General features: G+C 35.7%; 2 protein-coding genes and 1 non-coding gene across 3 annotated transcripts; 1 reads left to right on the forward strand and 2 right to left on the reverse strand.

Moving 5' to 3' along the window:
- Positions 1 to 5,061: 5,061 nt before the first annotated feature.
- On the forward strand, positions 5,062 to 5,134 carry TRNAR-ACG (transfer RNA arginine (anticodon ACG)). Its single transcript has one exon. It is a non-coding gene; the product is annotated as a tRNA-Arg (tRNA).
- A 930-nt stretch (positions 5,135 to 6,064) lies between these two features.
- On the reverse strand, positions 6,065 to 8,713 carry LOC147390605 (GDSL esterase/lipase At4g10955-like). The gene is made up of 2 exons (XM_086458814.1): positions 8,349 to 8,713; positions 6,065 to 7,425 (listed from the first exon to the last, which is right to left on the reverse strand). The coding sequence occupies exons 1-2, from the start codon at positions 8,453 to 8,455 to the stop codon at positions 6,462 to 6,464; spliced, it is 1,071 nt and encodes a 356-aa protein (XP_086314940.1). The 5' UTR covers positions 8,456 to 8,713; the 3' UTR covers positions 6,065 to 6,461.
- Positions 8,714 to 9,696: 983 nt separating this feature from the next.
- Positions 9,697 to 16,398, reverse strand: UREG (urease accessory protein G). Its single transcript, XM_086458815.1, has 6 exons — positions 15,979 to 16,398; positions 13,710 to 13,770; positions 12,025 to 12,226; positions 11,718 to 11,839; positions 11,000 to 11,104; positions 9,697 to 10,013 (listed from the first exon to the last, which is right to left on the reverse strand). Exons 1-6 carry the CDS (start codon positions 16,251 to 16,253, stop codon positions 9,930 to 9,932), a joined length of 849 nt encoding a protein of 282 aa, XP_086314941.1. The 5' UTR covers positions 16,254 to 16,398; the 3' UTR covers positions 9,697 to 9,929.
- Positions 16,399 to 17,558: the final 1,160 nt, after the last annotated feature.

Below are 17,558 nucleotides of genomic sequence, written 5' to 3' on the forward strand. Positions count from 1 at the left end.
AGTTGTTTTGACCAATTGATCGATTGGGTTATTGCCTGCAGCCAGCATCCTGAGTTGACACAAGAGAATAGTTCAGTACATTTCCAAGGTCTATGTAAAAATTACTTTTCTTTTGAAACTCTTTGTTCTTATGGAAAACACTTTTTTGAAAACACTTTTTTTTTTTTTTTTTGAAAATTTGATTTTCATTTTGATTTGAATGGCCCGTCTTATCATGATCATTGGATCGAGATGGACTGGGTCATTATTGAATTTTTGCAAGAACTGGATTCTTTATTGGGTCGGTGTACCCCTTTAATTTCTGAAAACAAAATTTTGACCCTTGAGGACAATCATACACTTTGATCATTCGCATACATCAATCATCAAGTTTCTTTCAACAACCCGGGAACACCCGCGATAAGTTCGAGTTGTGACTTACAGGGAAGGCTTCTAGACTCTAAGCTTACTACTGCAATGTATTTTTATCTGGCCACTCTTGCCCAAGCACACCTATATACCTCTCAAGCGTACTCAATCAGACGGTACGTGGTGACTTGGTTTGATATACCGTATAGGTGATAATCTAAAACTTCAATTCACTTCTCTGAAGCCAAAAATAGCCAGTTTGATCCCCAGTTGAGAGGTGGCGCACGATGCTGAGCAAAGGCCCGCTTAAGTACCTCTCGTCTAGAATAGACGTAATCTATCCCCCTCGTACAGTAGGGTACAGCGGGGCAGGATCTTGCTTAGGCACTGGTTTTGACCAAGAAGTGCAATTGATGTACTTGGATTATCTTTTATATACCTATGGGTACGAGTCAAGAGTTGTAGCTTTCATAAATGGTTTTCGCATCCCGCGAGGGGACCGACCACGTACTAGTACTACGTTGGCAATCGGGACATGTGACCGTGCGGCTTACAATAGGACAAAGGCTCAGGTCGCTCCAACATGGGTGTATCAAATACCTTTCAGAATCACCTGATCAAACGGTATTGATTCCCCAGTTTTATATACCTTACGGTACGTGATTGGAGTTGTGGTTTTCATGAATGACGTCGCATCTCCGAGGAGACCGGGCCACGCACTAGTGCCACGTTGGCTATTAGGGACATGCAAGCGTGCAATACAGTAAAGTAACGTGCTAGTGGTGTGTGCAAATAGGATAGGGTGCGCCCGGGGCATTTTTCAGATGAGTGGGCCCGTTGGCCAGATCATAGCCTATTAGATAATTTGTCCGTAAGAGTCGCACATTCACCATCAACCAATCAATTTTTTTTTTTTTTCATTATTTTTTTTTCAATTTTACGAATGAACTAATCATAAAAGGACTTCTCTTTTTTCATTATAGTCCAACCGATGATCACTTTGAATTTTCATTTTGATCAATCAAAAAGTGGCGAGCGGTACGCCCTGAGTTCGAGAAAGATGATCCGTTTGATCTTTTGAAGCTTTAAAACTTAAAATAAAAATAAGTTCCAAGAGGAAAGTTTCCAAGACTGATGTAAGGAACAAGTTGAGCAAAAAAAAAAAAATTTTTTTTTTTTTTAATTTAATTAATTTTTTTTTTTTTTAATTTTAATTTTTTTTTTTAATAAAAATTTTTATGTGCTCATTTTGAGGCACATTGCCTCTGGTTTTTGGCTTGGGCCAAATTTTTTTCCTTTTTTATGCTTTTCTTTCCTACTCATTTTGTATCGCGATGAGACGTCAAACGGAAATGGTAGCGTAAACGATAGTAAATGAGCTCAAAAATCGATTCTGAGTTGTCAAAATGTTGCTGACTTTGTCACATTTGGTAGATAATTTTGTTCTACCCCAAATCGATATGCACTAATAGCTAATCGGAGATCGGACGAGAAAGTTATGATCATTTTAAGTTCGACTGTCCATTCGGCCAAAAAAGAAGAAAAACGACTTTTTTTTTATTTTTTTTATTTTTTTTATTTTTTTATTTTTTTATACTCATTTTGAGGCACATTGCCTCTGGTTTTTGGCTTGGGCCAAAAAAGAAAATTTTTTTTTTCATTTGTTTGGTGATATACATGCTTAAAAAGACATAATCGGGGAAATAAAGTGAAAATCGGTTTTTTTTTTTTTTTTTTTTTTTTTTTCAAGTGAGTAAGTAAATAAAGGAAACCTACCTAAAAAATAATTACAACAAACACAACAAGTATTGTTAGCTTGCAAAAATAAAAAATAAAAATAAAAATTGAAACATTTCCTTTTTTACCAAAATAACCGAGTTGACACGAGGGTGGAGTCTTTACTCCCCAGTGGAGTCGCCAAGCTGTAGACACGTGATTTCGTCATTATGATGACTACATCTACAATGATTTGGAGTCGCCACCATTCAAGTTGGAAGTGGGTGTGAATGGTCACCCGGGGTACATTTTCCAAAAGATGAGATTTTTGGCATTTTAGTGACTCACAATGGATAAGGGGTAGTCAAACCTCGAGATTTGGGTAAGCGGCTCGGTTGGAGAAAAGGGAAGGTGTTAGGCACCCTTTCCTCCCCGCCACGTGGCGGTAACCTCAAATAACTCGATCATTTTTTATTTTTAAAAGAAGGTGAAAAAATGTGCCACGTGGGTGCATATGTTCCCTAAGTAGGGATTCATTTTCGGCTTGATCATAGGGTCATTTCATTAATGGAAATGACCCTTATGAACCTTAGCCTTGGGGCCCAATCATCAAAAGGGGTAAAATAAAATAGAAGAAGGGGGTGTTAGAAGAGGGAAATAGTAGAAGGTTAGAGAAAGAGAGGGGGTGTGCTTCAAACCCACCTTGTATCTTGTTTCTTCTTTTCTTCTTCTTGCTTGAGTCTTCTTGAGTCCTTAGTATAATATGAGAGTATGAGAATGGGAAGAAGTGATTAGAGAGAGTAGGGATTTCTTTTGTTTTAGTGAGACTTGTAGAGGATTTGTGTGAAAGAGTTGGTAAACTTGGTGAGAATTGAGGATGGTTGTTAGTAGAGAGAGTGTTGGGGAGAAGTTTTGTAATGAGAAGTTGGGGGCCATTTTTGGGAAGAGGATGAGGGTATTTATAGATGTTTAGGAGTTATTTTAGGGATATAATGGGGTGAAGTGAAGAAAATGGGTAGAATGGTTATGAGTTTGAGAGAGAAGTGGGTGTAATTTAGAGGAGATTGGAGGGTATTTAGGTAAGGGGGGTTAAATGGGTGAGTTTTGACCCAAATGGTTTGGATCCTACCCAACCCATTTGGGTGGAGTGTTTGGTGAGGTGAATTTAAGATGGTGGTTGTGATTTGATTTAAGAGCATGGAGGATTTAAATGGGTGGTTGATGATATTTTGGGAGGGTGAGGGAGATGATGCCATGTGTTAAGGTGGGTGGAAATGAAGGGTTGGGATAGGTTGATGGGAGAGGTTGAGTGTTTGACTTGAGAGGATGGTGTAGGTTTAGGTTGTAGATGTAGGTTTTGTAGGGAATGATGAGAGTAGATTAGAGGAGGTATAGGTTAGGGGTGTGGGTAGATGTGTTTGATTTGAGAGAAAAGGTGATGGGTTGATGTGTGGGTAGATGGGATTTAAAGCAAATTAATGGGGTAGGTGGTTGGGTGAGGGAGGTGAGATGGGGTGATGACATGTGTCATCTCTTGATGATAAAAGAGTGATTGGTTGATGTGGGTTGTGGTTTATGGGTTAGGGTTGTGGGTTGGATAATGAATTGGATATGGTTAATGATTTGTGGGCCTTGTAGTGTTGGACTTGGGTTTTAGAAATGATTTTTACGAATACGGAGGCGGAGCGGTGATAGTAGAGGAGGGGTAGGCATCTCAAGTCTCACCTTTTTAATTTTTAATTTTTTTAGATTTTTGCAATCATTAATTTGATCAAAACTGCCACGTGTTGGCGAATCGGGCTTTTTAGGCCCGTTGGTGAAATTTATCGAAAATTTGACGTTGGAAGCGGAGCGGTGAATATGGGGAAAGCGTAAGGTTGGCCGAGTCTTTTTGGTGGCCTCCTAAACCATTGAGAGGTCTTAGGGGCCTCGGTTTGGTAAAAATGTTATTTTCAACGATTTGGGCCCTTAAGGCCCGTTGACATATTTATTTGGAAAATCTGTATTTTTGGGCCCTTTCGAGAAGTGGCCCGTTCAAATTGAGGTGTCTACACTAGGTACCTTAGAAGTAGAACCAAAATAGACTCGTTGAGACCCTTAGTTGCAATAAGTGGGTTTGAGCTGGGCTTGGTTGAGACCTAACTCTACCATAAAGAGGCAAGTTCTATCATAGACCAATCATAGAAATAATAAGTACTAATAGGTTTTTCCTGAACAAATTAAAAAAAAAAGATTATAGTAACTGTAACTAAAATCATCACTAAAAGGTTAATTTACTCGAAAAATAAAAAATTCGTGATTACAAATAAAGTTACAGGGATGGAAAAATAAATTATCACAAATAATAATATTTACAGTGTTACAAACAAATCACGACTCTTTTTTTTTTTTCTTTTTTTTTTTAACCAAAAGGAGGAGAAAATTTTAATTATTTAAAATCCACCGTCACCCTAAAACATAAAATAAAGTGATTTAGATTTTAAACATACCTCTCCACATTTTGGTGAATATTTGAGATATTTTAAAACTGATGACATACGCCACTTGACATCAATCTTTAGTAATTGACTGCTGAAAATTTTCCAATTGCCCTTGTCTTCAACCTTTAGCAAAAAAATGTTATTTCTTCTCCCTACTCTTTCCTCATATTTAATCTAAAAATTCTAACTACTCTAACCATCAGGTTTTTAGAGAAGTAGAATGTAATTGAATTTTGGATAGAAAAATCAAAACAAGCTTGGACAGGGTGGATTAATGATCAGGTTCAATAGATTAAAATTAATTTATCGTAAAAATGTTGTAGGTGATAAATTTTTAGCCATTTAAGTCATTTTTAATTAACCTAAAAGAGAAGACCAAGGACAAGGGGCATCTCATAACTTTGAAGTACATCTCAAATGCTGGTACGTCTAATCTCACCTCCAAATCATTATTCTATATTTGCTTGGTTCATTTATTATTCTTCTTCTAATTACAAGTGTAACAAATAGAACAAATGACTCTGTGGCCCAATGGACAAGGCGCTGGTCTACGAAACCAGAGATTCTGGGTTCGATCCCCAGCAGAGTCGCTTCTTTCTTTTTCTTTAATTTTTTTCTTGTGTGTGCCAGAAGGGTAGAACCGTAAAAATTGCCTTACAATTATTTTATGGATTTCTGACTTGCCTCCTTAAATGTTGAGACACATTTGACATTACTCCCTCAGCTTATGAATTTGGGTTTCCTTCTTGAATCTTGTTACACAATTCCTTCACATTTTACTAATCAAAATCAAATGATTAGTGATATACAGCCACTAGATATGGATTTACTATTGTGAAACTCTTTCCTTACTAGTTTGAGCCTTATTAATGGTTGTTTTGCTCAAATAGATTACCACATCAGGAATCCAACACCACAACCCTCTGTTTCATTGAAAAATTTAGATCCAGAAAAATAAAATGTTCAAAAAACAATTTCTTTTGAATTAGATCCAAGGTTTTGAAAGTGGACGGCTACCGGACTCCGATATAACTCCTAAACTTAAAAAATTGAAATTCAATAGTGAAAGATAATTTTTTATTTTATTTTAAAATTCATAAAATTTCGTCCTCTGCAAACCTGAAGCATCGGATCATATTTTTGGATGCCAATCTTACTTATTAAATGGAAATTTCTTTGAATTTCCATGGATAATCTTATATTTGTTCTCGAAAAGAATTGAGAAACTGCCATTTTATTTTATTTTTCTTTATTTTTTGGCAAAGTATTTATTTAGCCTCAAAAGTACAAAAGAAATAGAGGTTTTTCTATCACGAGTGTTATAAAAAGAGGGGTCCTCAAGATCCAATCCAACAGCTTGGGTATGTGAGTCATCCATCCCCCTTTGTTTGACTATCATCTCTTTAAGGTCTTGATTGGTTTCAAACCTTATGACAATCTATAAATACGAAAAATGTCCCCCTCATCACACCTACACACTTAAGTCCCACATAATCCAAAGAATGTAGATGGAGAAAGCGAAAGCAAATATGAACACACTTTCAATAACAGAAGACATGACTCTAAAGAGTAGAAGAAATGATGATTTCATATAGGGCCTCTTCGGTCAGCCAATCCAATACATTTGGGATAAGGCTTTGAAGATGGAGTGATTGATGACTTCATTCACCAAGGGAAGAAATGAAAATTTCGAAATTAGAATTCGATTCTCATTCAATAACATTATATGAAGATCAAATTTCTCATATTTTTCGACAAGACATCTAATGTTTGAACTTCAAATAACGGAACAACAATCTCCGCATCGGGCTTCTTGAAAATGTATAGGAAACAATAAGTAACGGCGTGGTTGAGGATGGGTCATGAAACTATTGTACTCAAGAGGAGTTACTCGGCGAAAATATAAGTGAGCAATTGTTATCGAGGTTTGACCTGAGGAAATGGTGCTGACGGTGGGAGGCTATATAGGGACTTAAGCTGTCGACTTATGAGCTTGCTGTTGTCGAGAGTGAGCTGGAGTTCTAAGTCATCGGACCACCACTGCTCCAACCCATGAGCCTCGAGAAACTTTTGATTTCCCTTAGACATCACAAATAGCTTGGCCACTGTTTGCCCATGAGCGGGACTTATGTCGCTGTTGGCTTGCTCGGACGGATCACTATAATAGCAACAAATGTAATCACTATTGTTCACATATAGATGAGGTACCCATTTCTTGATTTCTTGATTACAAGTCTTCTCAGCCTCGTTGCTGTTGGTCTTAGTCTTGGAACTTGAAGGAATCATTGCTTTGAATCTCTTCCAAACAAAGCCGGCCTTTTCTCCGATACTTCTCAAACTCATAGCGAGTGATACGGAAGGCGGATTGAATAAGTGAGACTCCACAAATACTCCTTGTTTGGCTAATTCTTTACCAACTTGGAGAGCAAAGCCAGCACCTAAGGAATGTCCTGCAATACATACATTGCAACTCCCATGTCTGTCCACCAACAACTTCAGCACCTCAAGAACTCGGTTAAATCTAGCAGACCCTTTCAAGCTTTCCCATGCTAGAAGGCGGAGATCATCTTCAATATCCCTTCTAATTGTTGGGCTCTTCAGTATAGTTCCTCTTAAAGCAACAACAGCTGTTGGTGCACCAGCGGGTCTCATTAGTATGAATTCAGCCAGTGCTGCTGAGCGATCCCATTCTAGTACTGCTCCGAAGATGGACCCATCTCTTTCATCCACTAATGTTTGTGTTAATTTGTATTTGAAGGGCTTCCACCATTTTGGAGCAAGAGCAGTTTGTTCTGTTCTGCTTTCTTGTCTGTCAAGTTCAAGCAGGTATACGGATTGAATGAAGCAAGCTATAACCGTTCTTCTATAATTTCCATCCTTCCTGTAAACCGCAATTAATTGTTTTGATGTAAATTGAATCCTTATAGAGAATAAAACATTTCTAGGATTGTAAAAACTAGCTTGACAGTTCTAGATCTTATCAATTAATGAACAAACAAACAACGACAAAAAATAAATAAATAAAAGAGAAAGGAAAAGACAGTTTTTCTCATGATCTTCAGGATAAAATGCACAATATAACCTAAGGAAATTCTGGATCCCTAGAAATCCGATCGATGAACATAAAAGCAGTGTTCACCGATCTCTAAAAAAACACATGTTTACTCAATCCGATTATATAAATCTAAGTTGTCTATTGGTATACTGGAAGGCTAACAAGATGGCAAAGTGTTGAATTTGGAAAACAGCAAAAAATAGGATTCGCATGCCAGGACTAAAATAATTTAAAAAATAATAATTATCTTTATATAAGAACAAGAATAATAATGGAATACGTGACAGGATATCTTGTGGTGTACATTGTGTAGCTTATATATCTTTTGTTAGATTCCTACAAAGAAAATTTTAATTGGAAAAGATAGAGTTCATTGCCTTGTCTCTCTCCTTATAAGCTCTTGGGCCTCTCCACTCATTCCCAATTGGTTTCGAATTGGACATCAAAAATCAAAATACTACAACGGGTTACCACTAAACAGAGGGCTCTTTGTAGTTTTGAACAATTTTAAATAATTAGGGTCTATTTCTGTCTAAGTTGATCACTTTCATGCATTTGAATCTTAAAATGTGTGGTTTTTAGAGAAAAACTTTGTAATACAGATCAAAGCATTACAGTCATACAAAACCTGTAAAAATCCTTGAAAATTGAGAAGATTTTAAAGACCCAATATGCTAATTAAGAGACTAAATGCTATAAATATCAAAAAAACGAAATTGGAAAAGAGAACCCAAGATATGGGTATTTACCAACTAGAGCTGATGATGTCTCTCCAATTCGGAGATGAAACGTTTCGAGGTCCAGAGATATGGAAAGCGTAGGGATGATGAGCCTCCTCTTCTACATCTGGTTTCATCTCTTCTACAGTGAACTTCTCTATAAACCCACCTTTGCTACTTCTTCTTCTCTTCCTATTTGTGATCTTTGCATGTTATCACATATGAAACCACACACACAGAGGGCTTTGCCCTTACTGTGCTTTTTTCCTTTTAATATTCCGATTCGAATTTTATTGAGATTGAGAATAACTCATGGAAAGTTACCAAAGGTCATAGTTGAATCAGGTAGCTTTTAAATGGCTATTAAATTTTCAAATGGACGAAAGACACCCCTGTCAATGGAATCAGATGACTTCTAGGGGTGCATTTTGATTTTGAAGGAAGGCTAGTCAAGGGTATTTTAGTGACTTATCCGAATAAACCTGCACCTATACCCTATATCTTCTGATGTGAATGTGTGACCAAATAAATCTCACAGTTGTAGTTGGGTCCCATAGCGTATGGTCGACTTGGAACGCGTTATGTCACTGTAACAGGCTTTTATTTGAGGGTAAGAAAATGCCATCCATCAAAGTTCCATATAAAAAGGTCGAATAAACTACCTTTGATTGAGGCCTCTTTTCTTTTTAGCTAATATCCAAGGTTGATGGTATATCCAATCTTTTAAATTTGAGAGTTCTGTGGATCACGTTCCTTTTCAATCACTTGATCTATAAAAATAAAATAAAGAGTTACTATTGCCACACCAATTCCTATATATATCATCGATGGGTTGTTATTCTTTTTCAATTTGATGGGTTGTTATTCTTTTTCAATTTGATGCTCAGGGGACATCCGTGATAATATCTTTAAAATGAACCATGAAGTGGTTTGCTGAATAGCAAAACCATCGATGGGTTTGTTCTGGTTGTGTGTTCGATGTGATTTACATTGTTGCAAGATGGGAAACTTGGGGGTTAGAATGTGTAACCATAGGGACTAGTCCCAATCCAAATGGGATGCGAGAGAGCCAACTAGAAAGAGACATTTCAGACTTCTATTCAATCCTTTTATGTCTGTGGTCCCAACTATTGATTATGTTATCTTTGAAAGGAAAGGATTTGCCATAATATCTTGGGAAGTATATCTTTTCATAAACTTGATTATATCGAATGCTCCATCAATTTGAGGACTATTTTTCTATTTTATTTTAGAAAAGGGTTGGAATCCAACGACATTGCTTTCTTTCAACACTAGATGCTTTTCCTCAAGATATGTGTGAAAGCATCAATGGCTCTAAAGACACGTCCACATCAGCTCAGAGGCAAATGCAGTGTCCTGCGCAGTCACTCTAGCATTGTTCTTTATTTTGTAAGTTAGTGGAATATTGGTTCGCATTGTTCTTTTAAACAATTAAGCAAGCCAGCACCTCAGCCAACAGGTTGAAAATGTATCTTGTTGTCTACAATAACAAAAAATAAATAAGCATTTTGTCAAATTGGGTTCGGGTGAGTCGTGAAAAATGGACCAAATTCGTAGTAGACCTCAGAACCCATTAAACCTGATCATGGTTTAGTGTCGCTTCTTCCCAGTCGCTGCTTCCCAAGCTTGTAAAATGTGGTTCACAATCTCCTGTACACCGACTCCATGCTTCACCTGCATAAAATTAACTACAAACATTAACCCCCTAAACCAAAGAACAATATTTTTCCTTCTTTTGATCAGTAAAAGATGAAGGCTTATTAATTATTAAAGCTAACACACTACAACGTGATGATCTTGGTGAGCAATAGAAGAGTAACATATGCAAAGTCACAGTATAAAAGTCGTGTTAACCATTCTCAAAAATTAAAATGTATACTTACAAGAAAAAGAAAAGTACAAAGCTTAAGGACAATCATACAGAATACAAAGTGTCAGAAACACTAATCCCACAAATCCAGTAAGCAGATGACAATCAATTTATTTCTCATACCATTGATATGGTCACATCTCAATACCAGACAGCCACCAAGAAACACAAGTCAGAGAACACAATATCTCGCAGACCGACCCTCATTAACTAGAATTCTCCTAAGAACTATTTGGATACCCATTAGATTTCTCCTATTATGTACATGGCAAGCTCTAGACTCTTCTAGAGTAGTTTGCAATGCTCTAGTACTTTCCGGGCCTTTCTAGAAGATTCTAACTTCTCCCAACTTATGGTCCATAGTAAGCCCATGATACCCAGCATACCTTTGCAACTCCAAATACCCATATTTCATAATTACATGTTTTCATGTAGCCTGAAATAGCAAACTAATGTATTTAAATACCCATATTTGAGGGCGTTTCTTTCCAGGATTTCGTTTTCAGATGGGATTCTCTTTGTAACACTTAGCTTTGCTTCTTCTTCTTGTTCCTTTTTTCTCCTCTTCTCTTTCTAGTATAGGGGCTACCTCAGCCTCCTCGTTTTTTTTTTTTTTTCTTTAATGAAATTATTACACTTATCAAAAAAAAAATTGACAAATTAATTCTTTCTCCAAATATGCATATTGGTATGTGTCAAATGAGAATATCCAGATATGTGTCTCAGAAAATGGAGAGACCTTATTGTATAAACTACTAGACAAAACAAGACAAAAGCATAGTCAACTAACCTGAGAAAAGACAAAGGGACCCCCATCACGCATTCGAAGTGCATCACGCTCCATGACTGCTAAATCAGCTCCAACCGCTTGTGCAAGGTCAGTTTTATTTATAACCTATAATTCAGAAACATGGAGACAAGATACATCAGAGGTAAACAAATACTTTTAGATTATATGTCATTTGACAAGAATTTGTCTAACAAGATAGAGGATTCATAGACTCAATTAGAAACCAGGGCTTTGGTGGCCCAACCTGGTCTGACCGTATCTGATAATAAAGTTTGTTCAGCTAAAATAGAACTGGGGTTCATCATCTAACGAGTGAACATCTAGGTTTCATGAACAGCTTTAAATATAAATTTCAAAATGTTTTATTTCAAGATAAGTTTTTGGGAAAGACTATGATTTCATTAATATACCACCAATTTTTGTGAATGGTTTTAAATACAAAATTTTGAAATGTTCTGTTTCCAAGATAGGAATTTTGGGAGAGACTACAATTTCAATGATTGTAAGATCCATTAATAATCGAACCTTAATAATACAAATGTAATTTAGGAAAGAATCACACATATTTCTTTAATAAATGCAAATCAGTCAAACCAAATTGAACCAGAGTCCGACAGTGGTCCCACTGATATGATAAATTTCCAGTCCAATCATCCGTTCAGTTCTCAAAAGAACTATAATATACCAACATAACAGAAAGAGAGTTAGCGTTACATACTAGGAGGTCTGCTTGGGTAATGCCTGGGCCGCCTTTTCGAGGTATTTTATCCCCAGCAGAGACATCAATAATGTAAATTATATAGTCAGCTAACTCCCGACTAAAGTTGGCAGCTAAATTATCTGCACCCACATAAATTAAAAGAGATGTTAAGCCGCCATTGATCGAAACCTAGTTCCACAAGTATGATTAAAAACCAACCCATTGTGGACAGCTTTGTTCAAACATCGATTCTTAAACATAGTTACCCCTTTTGTATATCATACAAAGCAATCAAAGTTACTAAGCCAACAAGAAGAGCAAATACCTCCACCAGATTCACAAAGAAGTATGTCTGTCTTGAACAAGTTAGACAGCTCCTCAAGAGGACCTAAATTTATACTAATATCTTCACGAATCGCAGCATGTGGACAGCCTCCTGTTTCAACAGCACGTATCCTTTCCTCGGGAAGTGCTCCATGCTTCACGAGGAATTCACCATCCTCTTTTGTGAATATGTCATTTGTTACCTGAAACGAATTACAAAAATCAGATCATAATACAAATAGAGAGCTGCTATTGCCACACCAACTTTTACTAATGCCACAATAATTCCTATGCAAATACCAAAGAATTGCACACAGTTGGTGTGGCATAAGTAAAAGTTTCTGTGGCAATAGTAATTCTCTAAAAATATAGGACATTAAAGGGCATAATGTACAATGTCCATAATCACTGAATCATCATCATTGATCCTTTATTTATTTGTTTAATTTTTGACAGTGTATAGTATTAAAACCAAGAGAAGAGAATAAAGGAGAGACCTACAAGAAGAACAAGAGAAAGAAAGACCCAAGAAGAACAAATACATAAATAGTTGTTGTCCTTACAAAACAAAATTGGATATGTTGAGATACCCGGAGATTAGCCATACAAATGAGATTGGAAATAATAGGATGACAAGCTTGTACCCAATTGAGAATGATTTGATATTTATACTCCAACGAGAGGATAAAATGCAAGTGACAAGCAATCCTAGTGCAAGAGTGACAATCTTGGACATAGAAACTTATGAAGTAAGTCATAATTCAAAAATTCAAAGATCTAAGGGTAGTATTGAATGAATAACATATAAAAAGTCCTTATTAGTCAAGTAATTGAAAAAAGGAAGTTAATATCAACCATAGTACTCTGACATCAACAACCCACTCTCATTAGGGAATCTAGAACTCTTCTATAAATCTGGACTGGCCAGTTGAACTTTTATAAATCTAGAACTCTCTCCTTTCCTTTCCAGCCTCGACAATTTGGGGTCCTAAGGTTCCATCTGAAATCTCCTTCTTCATTTGGGTGATGTTCTACGTTGGATAACGTCATTAGGAAGAGCGTCATTGCTCCTAATATCTTTGATATGTATATGGTTGAAGGACAATCCATCGACCATGTCCTCATGCATTGCAAGCCTGCCAAGCAGGTTTGGTTCCACTTTTTAGCTCTGTTCGGCATTCATGCTTGTTTCCCCAAGTAATTTTTTTCTCTGTTGGAAGGTTGGTTATCACTCGCCTTCTCTTCTTTCGAGATATCCCTGTAAAGCACTGTTCCCTTAGGCATCTATTTGAAAGGAAAGAAATGCTAGAGTATTCAAAGATATGAAGAGTTTGTTGCAGGAAATTATTTTATCAATACTAGGTCTAACATTTTCTGGCGCAAATATTTTTAGGAATCCGAGAGGGTCTTCTTTGAAGATTTATTGGATAGATAGGATTGGATTTGTAGTATATTTGCTTGCATAGTTTCTTAACCAAATAAATAAATAAATGAAAGATGAACCTTTAAAGCCTTGTGAGATTTCCATATAAACCTTTTGTGTTCAAGAATCTAGTCAATAGGTACTTTGATAGAGCATGAAAGGAAATAACAAGAAGATTATAAAGAAAAGAGGGCAATGTTCACAAGTTTCCATGGATAAAAGAGATATCTGAACTCTTAACATATTTAATAGATAATACATACTGCAGCAAGGCTGTACTTATCACGTAAGATTTGGCACAGAGCCAACATCAATGCAGTTTTCCTGCACAAAGAGAAATGGGATTCAATTAGTATGTATACTGAGAACTTTGGGCCACAAAAGCTAATTCTTCTTCATGGATTATGAAAATGAGTCAGTTGGAAGCCTATTGGACAAAGAAAAAAGTATCTGAATCTTTAAAAAAAAGTTCAAAATTTGTCATAGAAAAGAAACGTTTTGAGAACATTGGAAGGATGATCTGCTAAAAAAATTGAAATAACATAGCTTGATGAAATTAACCGGATATTTGAGTTCTACATAAGGATTGTCAGCCAGTTCACTGTTTTGAGTTTTTTTCCCCTTTGAATTAGACTTTTGTATGAATAACAAATAAAACGTTTCATACCACTTGTTTTTTTTTACAAATCTTTGAATAAATTTTAGAAAATCGTAAACATATTAGTGAATTGCAGTGCTTGTGTACAAAGAGGAACATCAATTGTTCTGGAGGGGAAGGTATAAAAGCAGGATGATGTAAACCAATACATGTAAGCCCAGAACAAGTGAGTTCAACGACTAGTACATAACCAAAACCCATCGGGACATGATAGTTTACTATTGGTCGTTAATGATACCACACAAATAAGGAAAGCATGGAATCCTCTGGATCAACAATAGATTTATGTCATCGAGATTAGATACAAGGAAAGAATCTATGGCTGTCAACACACTGCCACATCAGTGCAATGTTGAACGCAGTGTCCAATGAAGTCAGTTCAGCACTTTCCTTATACTTTTCCTGTACAACTTTACATAGGGTTTTGAGGTGGCAAAATGAATGGGCCCTTTTAGGACCATTGACTCAGCTGCCACGTGTAAAAAGAACCCCACATTCTTTGAGAAGACTAAACCATCATTCTAGAAAAACATTCCTCTTCTCCCCACCCTCAAAACTATTAGAACAAACCAAAGGGTACCCCACAATTATTATAAATTTATTGATAGACACCCATAGACCGAACACCATTACAAATTAATAAGCATTGAAAATTACAAAAAGCATGCAAGCACAACACTGTAATTATCATCATGTACAACCTATATATATTGCATCGATATGGGTATGTTTGTCTTAGTATGACATGAGTAGAGTGTATTGGAATCAGAAAACCCCAAATAGGATTCAAGGACTCAGCTTCGTATTCAAATAATTTGCAACAAATAATTGTTGTATAAGAATAAGTATAGTAATGGAATGAATTATGTGGTGGGTATCTTTCAATAACTAAAATATATACAGAGAAAACTAAATTGTTAAGGGTATAATTCATAATATATGATTGTGGTATAGTGATCCAAAATCTTTAGGTGCTGATTGGTTTGTCTCACCTGGCAGCTGATTTGGTTTGTCACTAATCCAGCCTGGCAAGAATGTTTTATTCCTTGCCCTTGTGTATAGATGACACTTGCTGTTTTTCTATTGGATTGGAGATAACAAACTGTACTGCAGAATATTGTGATGAAAAAGGAATATATTGCTGGATCCAAGGAGGATTGAGGTAGCAAAGAGAGAGAGAAAAAGGTGTGTTCATGTAGAGAGAAAAGTGAGAAAGTAAAAATATTAGGAACAAGGGTGCCATTGTTGGACCTTGAGTGTGTGAGCTGTATGTATTTTCTCTGGTGTATTCTCTGAGTTCTATACCTTGTATTCTGTAACTCTCATTGCAAATAGTGGATTTGAATGGCCAAACCGAAACTGGATGTAGGAATGCTCATTGCATTCTGAACCAGTATAAATCTTTCTTGTTACATTTATTTTCTGTTCTGTTTCTGTTCTTGTTCATAAATTTCTGCTGCTGTTAGTTGATTGCTGTAGCAGTACTACTTCTATTAGGTTCTGTGCATCTTGTTCTTGTGTGTAGAATCACTACAATGATAAATGATAATAATATCTTATTACAAGAAAAAGAAAAATCGTATTTGGCCATTCCATTCTACTTCTTTATACCTAATTATAAATAAATAATAAATAATAAATAAAAACCACCTTTTTTGTGTGCTAAATATACAATTAAGAACTACTAAATCTTCATTCTTTTCTTTTATCCTTGAAGACTAATTATCAAGACCCTAGACGCACACACACACACACACACACACACACACACACACACCCCAATAATAAAACAATAAAATCAAACGAATAACAAAGATAAAAGAAGATTGAGAAACTAAAATTTAAATAAATAAATAAAAAGGAAGGAAATATACCCAGTTCCGACAGGGCCACCAATACCAACTGTGAAAGCTCTTTCATTGAAATCTCTGGAAGGAAGAGGAGGAGCCCTTCTGGTGAAGTAGCCTGGTGAATATATGGGTTCATGTGAGTGTGGAGCCAATCCATCATGGCTGTGATACACCTTTCCATCTGGACCCACCCACGATGATGCAGATCCATGATGATGGTCATGGGTATGATGATCATGTTCATGTTCATGTTCATGATGATGATGGTCATGGGTATGGGTATGATCATGAGAAGCCATTGACTGTTCTTTTCAAGTTTTCACTAACTAGTGAGTCGATAAAAGAGGAAGAAAGACGATTGAGAATCTGAACTTGGGAGCTCTGTTTACAGGATTGTTTTATGAAAATGACTCTGCTTTTTCCTTTTAATAACAGAAATGCCCCTAATTATTTTAATCATAGACTAATGGTAGTCATCTACTCATCTGTGCTATTTATCTTTGTTTAATGGGATTTGTTAACGTGTGCCCTAAGGGCAAAAGTTAAGGTGCAATAAATACACTTTGAAAATTAGAATGTGAGGGTATTTTGATAAAATAAAAAATTTATAGGGGCATCTTCGGTACAAAATCCAATTTACAGAGTGTATTTATTGCACTTTAACAAGACCCATGTTTAATAAGTGATCTGTGATGGAATCTTCTTTTTAAAACCCGGCGTCAACCGAGTTGACTCATCTGAGTAATCTCGTCTCGTACTAGATGAACAAGCATTATAATTATTTATTAATATGTTGTATTATTGTAGAGGGATCATAAGATGATGAGTCACAAAATCATGTATTTTTCTATATAAAAAAAATATAAATTCAGTTTTTCTATTATCTTGGCCAAATTATCTTAGACTATTATGCATATTGAGTTTTTTTTAATTTTCCTTTCACTTCTTATATCAATGTAAATCTTAGGTGGATCCAAACAGCAAAAGAATCTCGTGCATAAACTCCCAAATGATTACAAAAGTTTTTAGTATTTTCAAAATGTTGTTAATGCTAACAAAGTCATCACAAGAATCATAAGTAAATTTTCAAATAATTATAAATTTTTTTAATATTTTTGAAATGTTGACAAAATCATAATATAATATTGACAATTTAATAATATTTTATCAACATCACGTGATAGTTGTGTCAACATTAATAAAATTTTAAAAATATTAAAAAATTTTGTAATTATTTTAAAAATTTACCCAAGAATATTGAGAATGAAAGAAATTATATATTCCTCCCATAAAGGTCTTTATGGTATCACATAAACATAAAAAATAAGTGAGTAAATGGTTTTCTTTATAGTTAGTCCGACTAGTCTTATTAGAATAGTGAACAAAAAAAAAGGCCTTACTAAGTCTCATCCACCGTAAAAGGACCTGGGATTTTATCAGAAAAATGATTTTTCCCCCTCTTTTAACATTATTCTCTTCTAAACTGAAAACTATCCCTCAATTGTGACATTTTGCATAACCAGAATTCATTTCTTCAACGATCAAAGAAATCATATTCCCTTCATAACATTTTCTTTGAAGTTAAGCAGTCTCCAAACCATCTC

The sequence above is a fragment of the Akebia trifoliata genome, chromosome 11 (genome assembly GCF_017979445.1).
Source record: "Akebia trifoliata isolate Shusen 1 chromosome 11, ASM1797944v1, whole genome shotgun sequence".
In the NCBI taxonomy this organism is placed as follows: Eukaryota; Viridiplantae; Streptophyta; class Magnoliopsida; order Ranunculales; family Lardizabalaceae; genus Akebia; species Akebia trifoliata.

Coding starts and splice junctions, on each gene's coding strand:
- LOC147390605 (XM_086458814.1), bottom strand. CDS start 8,455: ATGAAACCAGATGTAGAAGAGGAGGCTCATCATCCCTACGCTTTCCAT. Junction 7,426..8,348: donor GACATCATCAGCTCTAGTTG/GTAAATACCCAT, acceptor TGCGGTTTACAG/GAAGGATGGAAATTATAGAA.
- UREG (XM_086458815.1), bottom strand. CDS start 16,253: ATGGCTTCTCATGATCATACCCATACCCATGACCATCATCATCATGAA. Junction 13,771..15,978: donor GGTGGCCCTGTCGGAACTGG/GTATATTTCCTT, acceptor CTCTTTGTGCAG/GAAAACTGCATTGATGTTGG. Junction 12,227..13,709: donor ATAAGTACAGCCTTGCTGCA/GTATGTATTATC, acceptor AATTCGTTTCAG/GTAACAAATGACATATTCAC.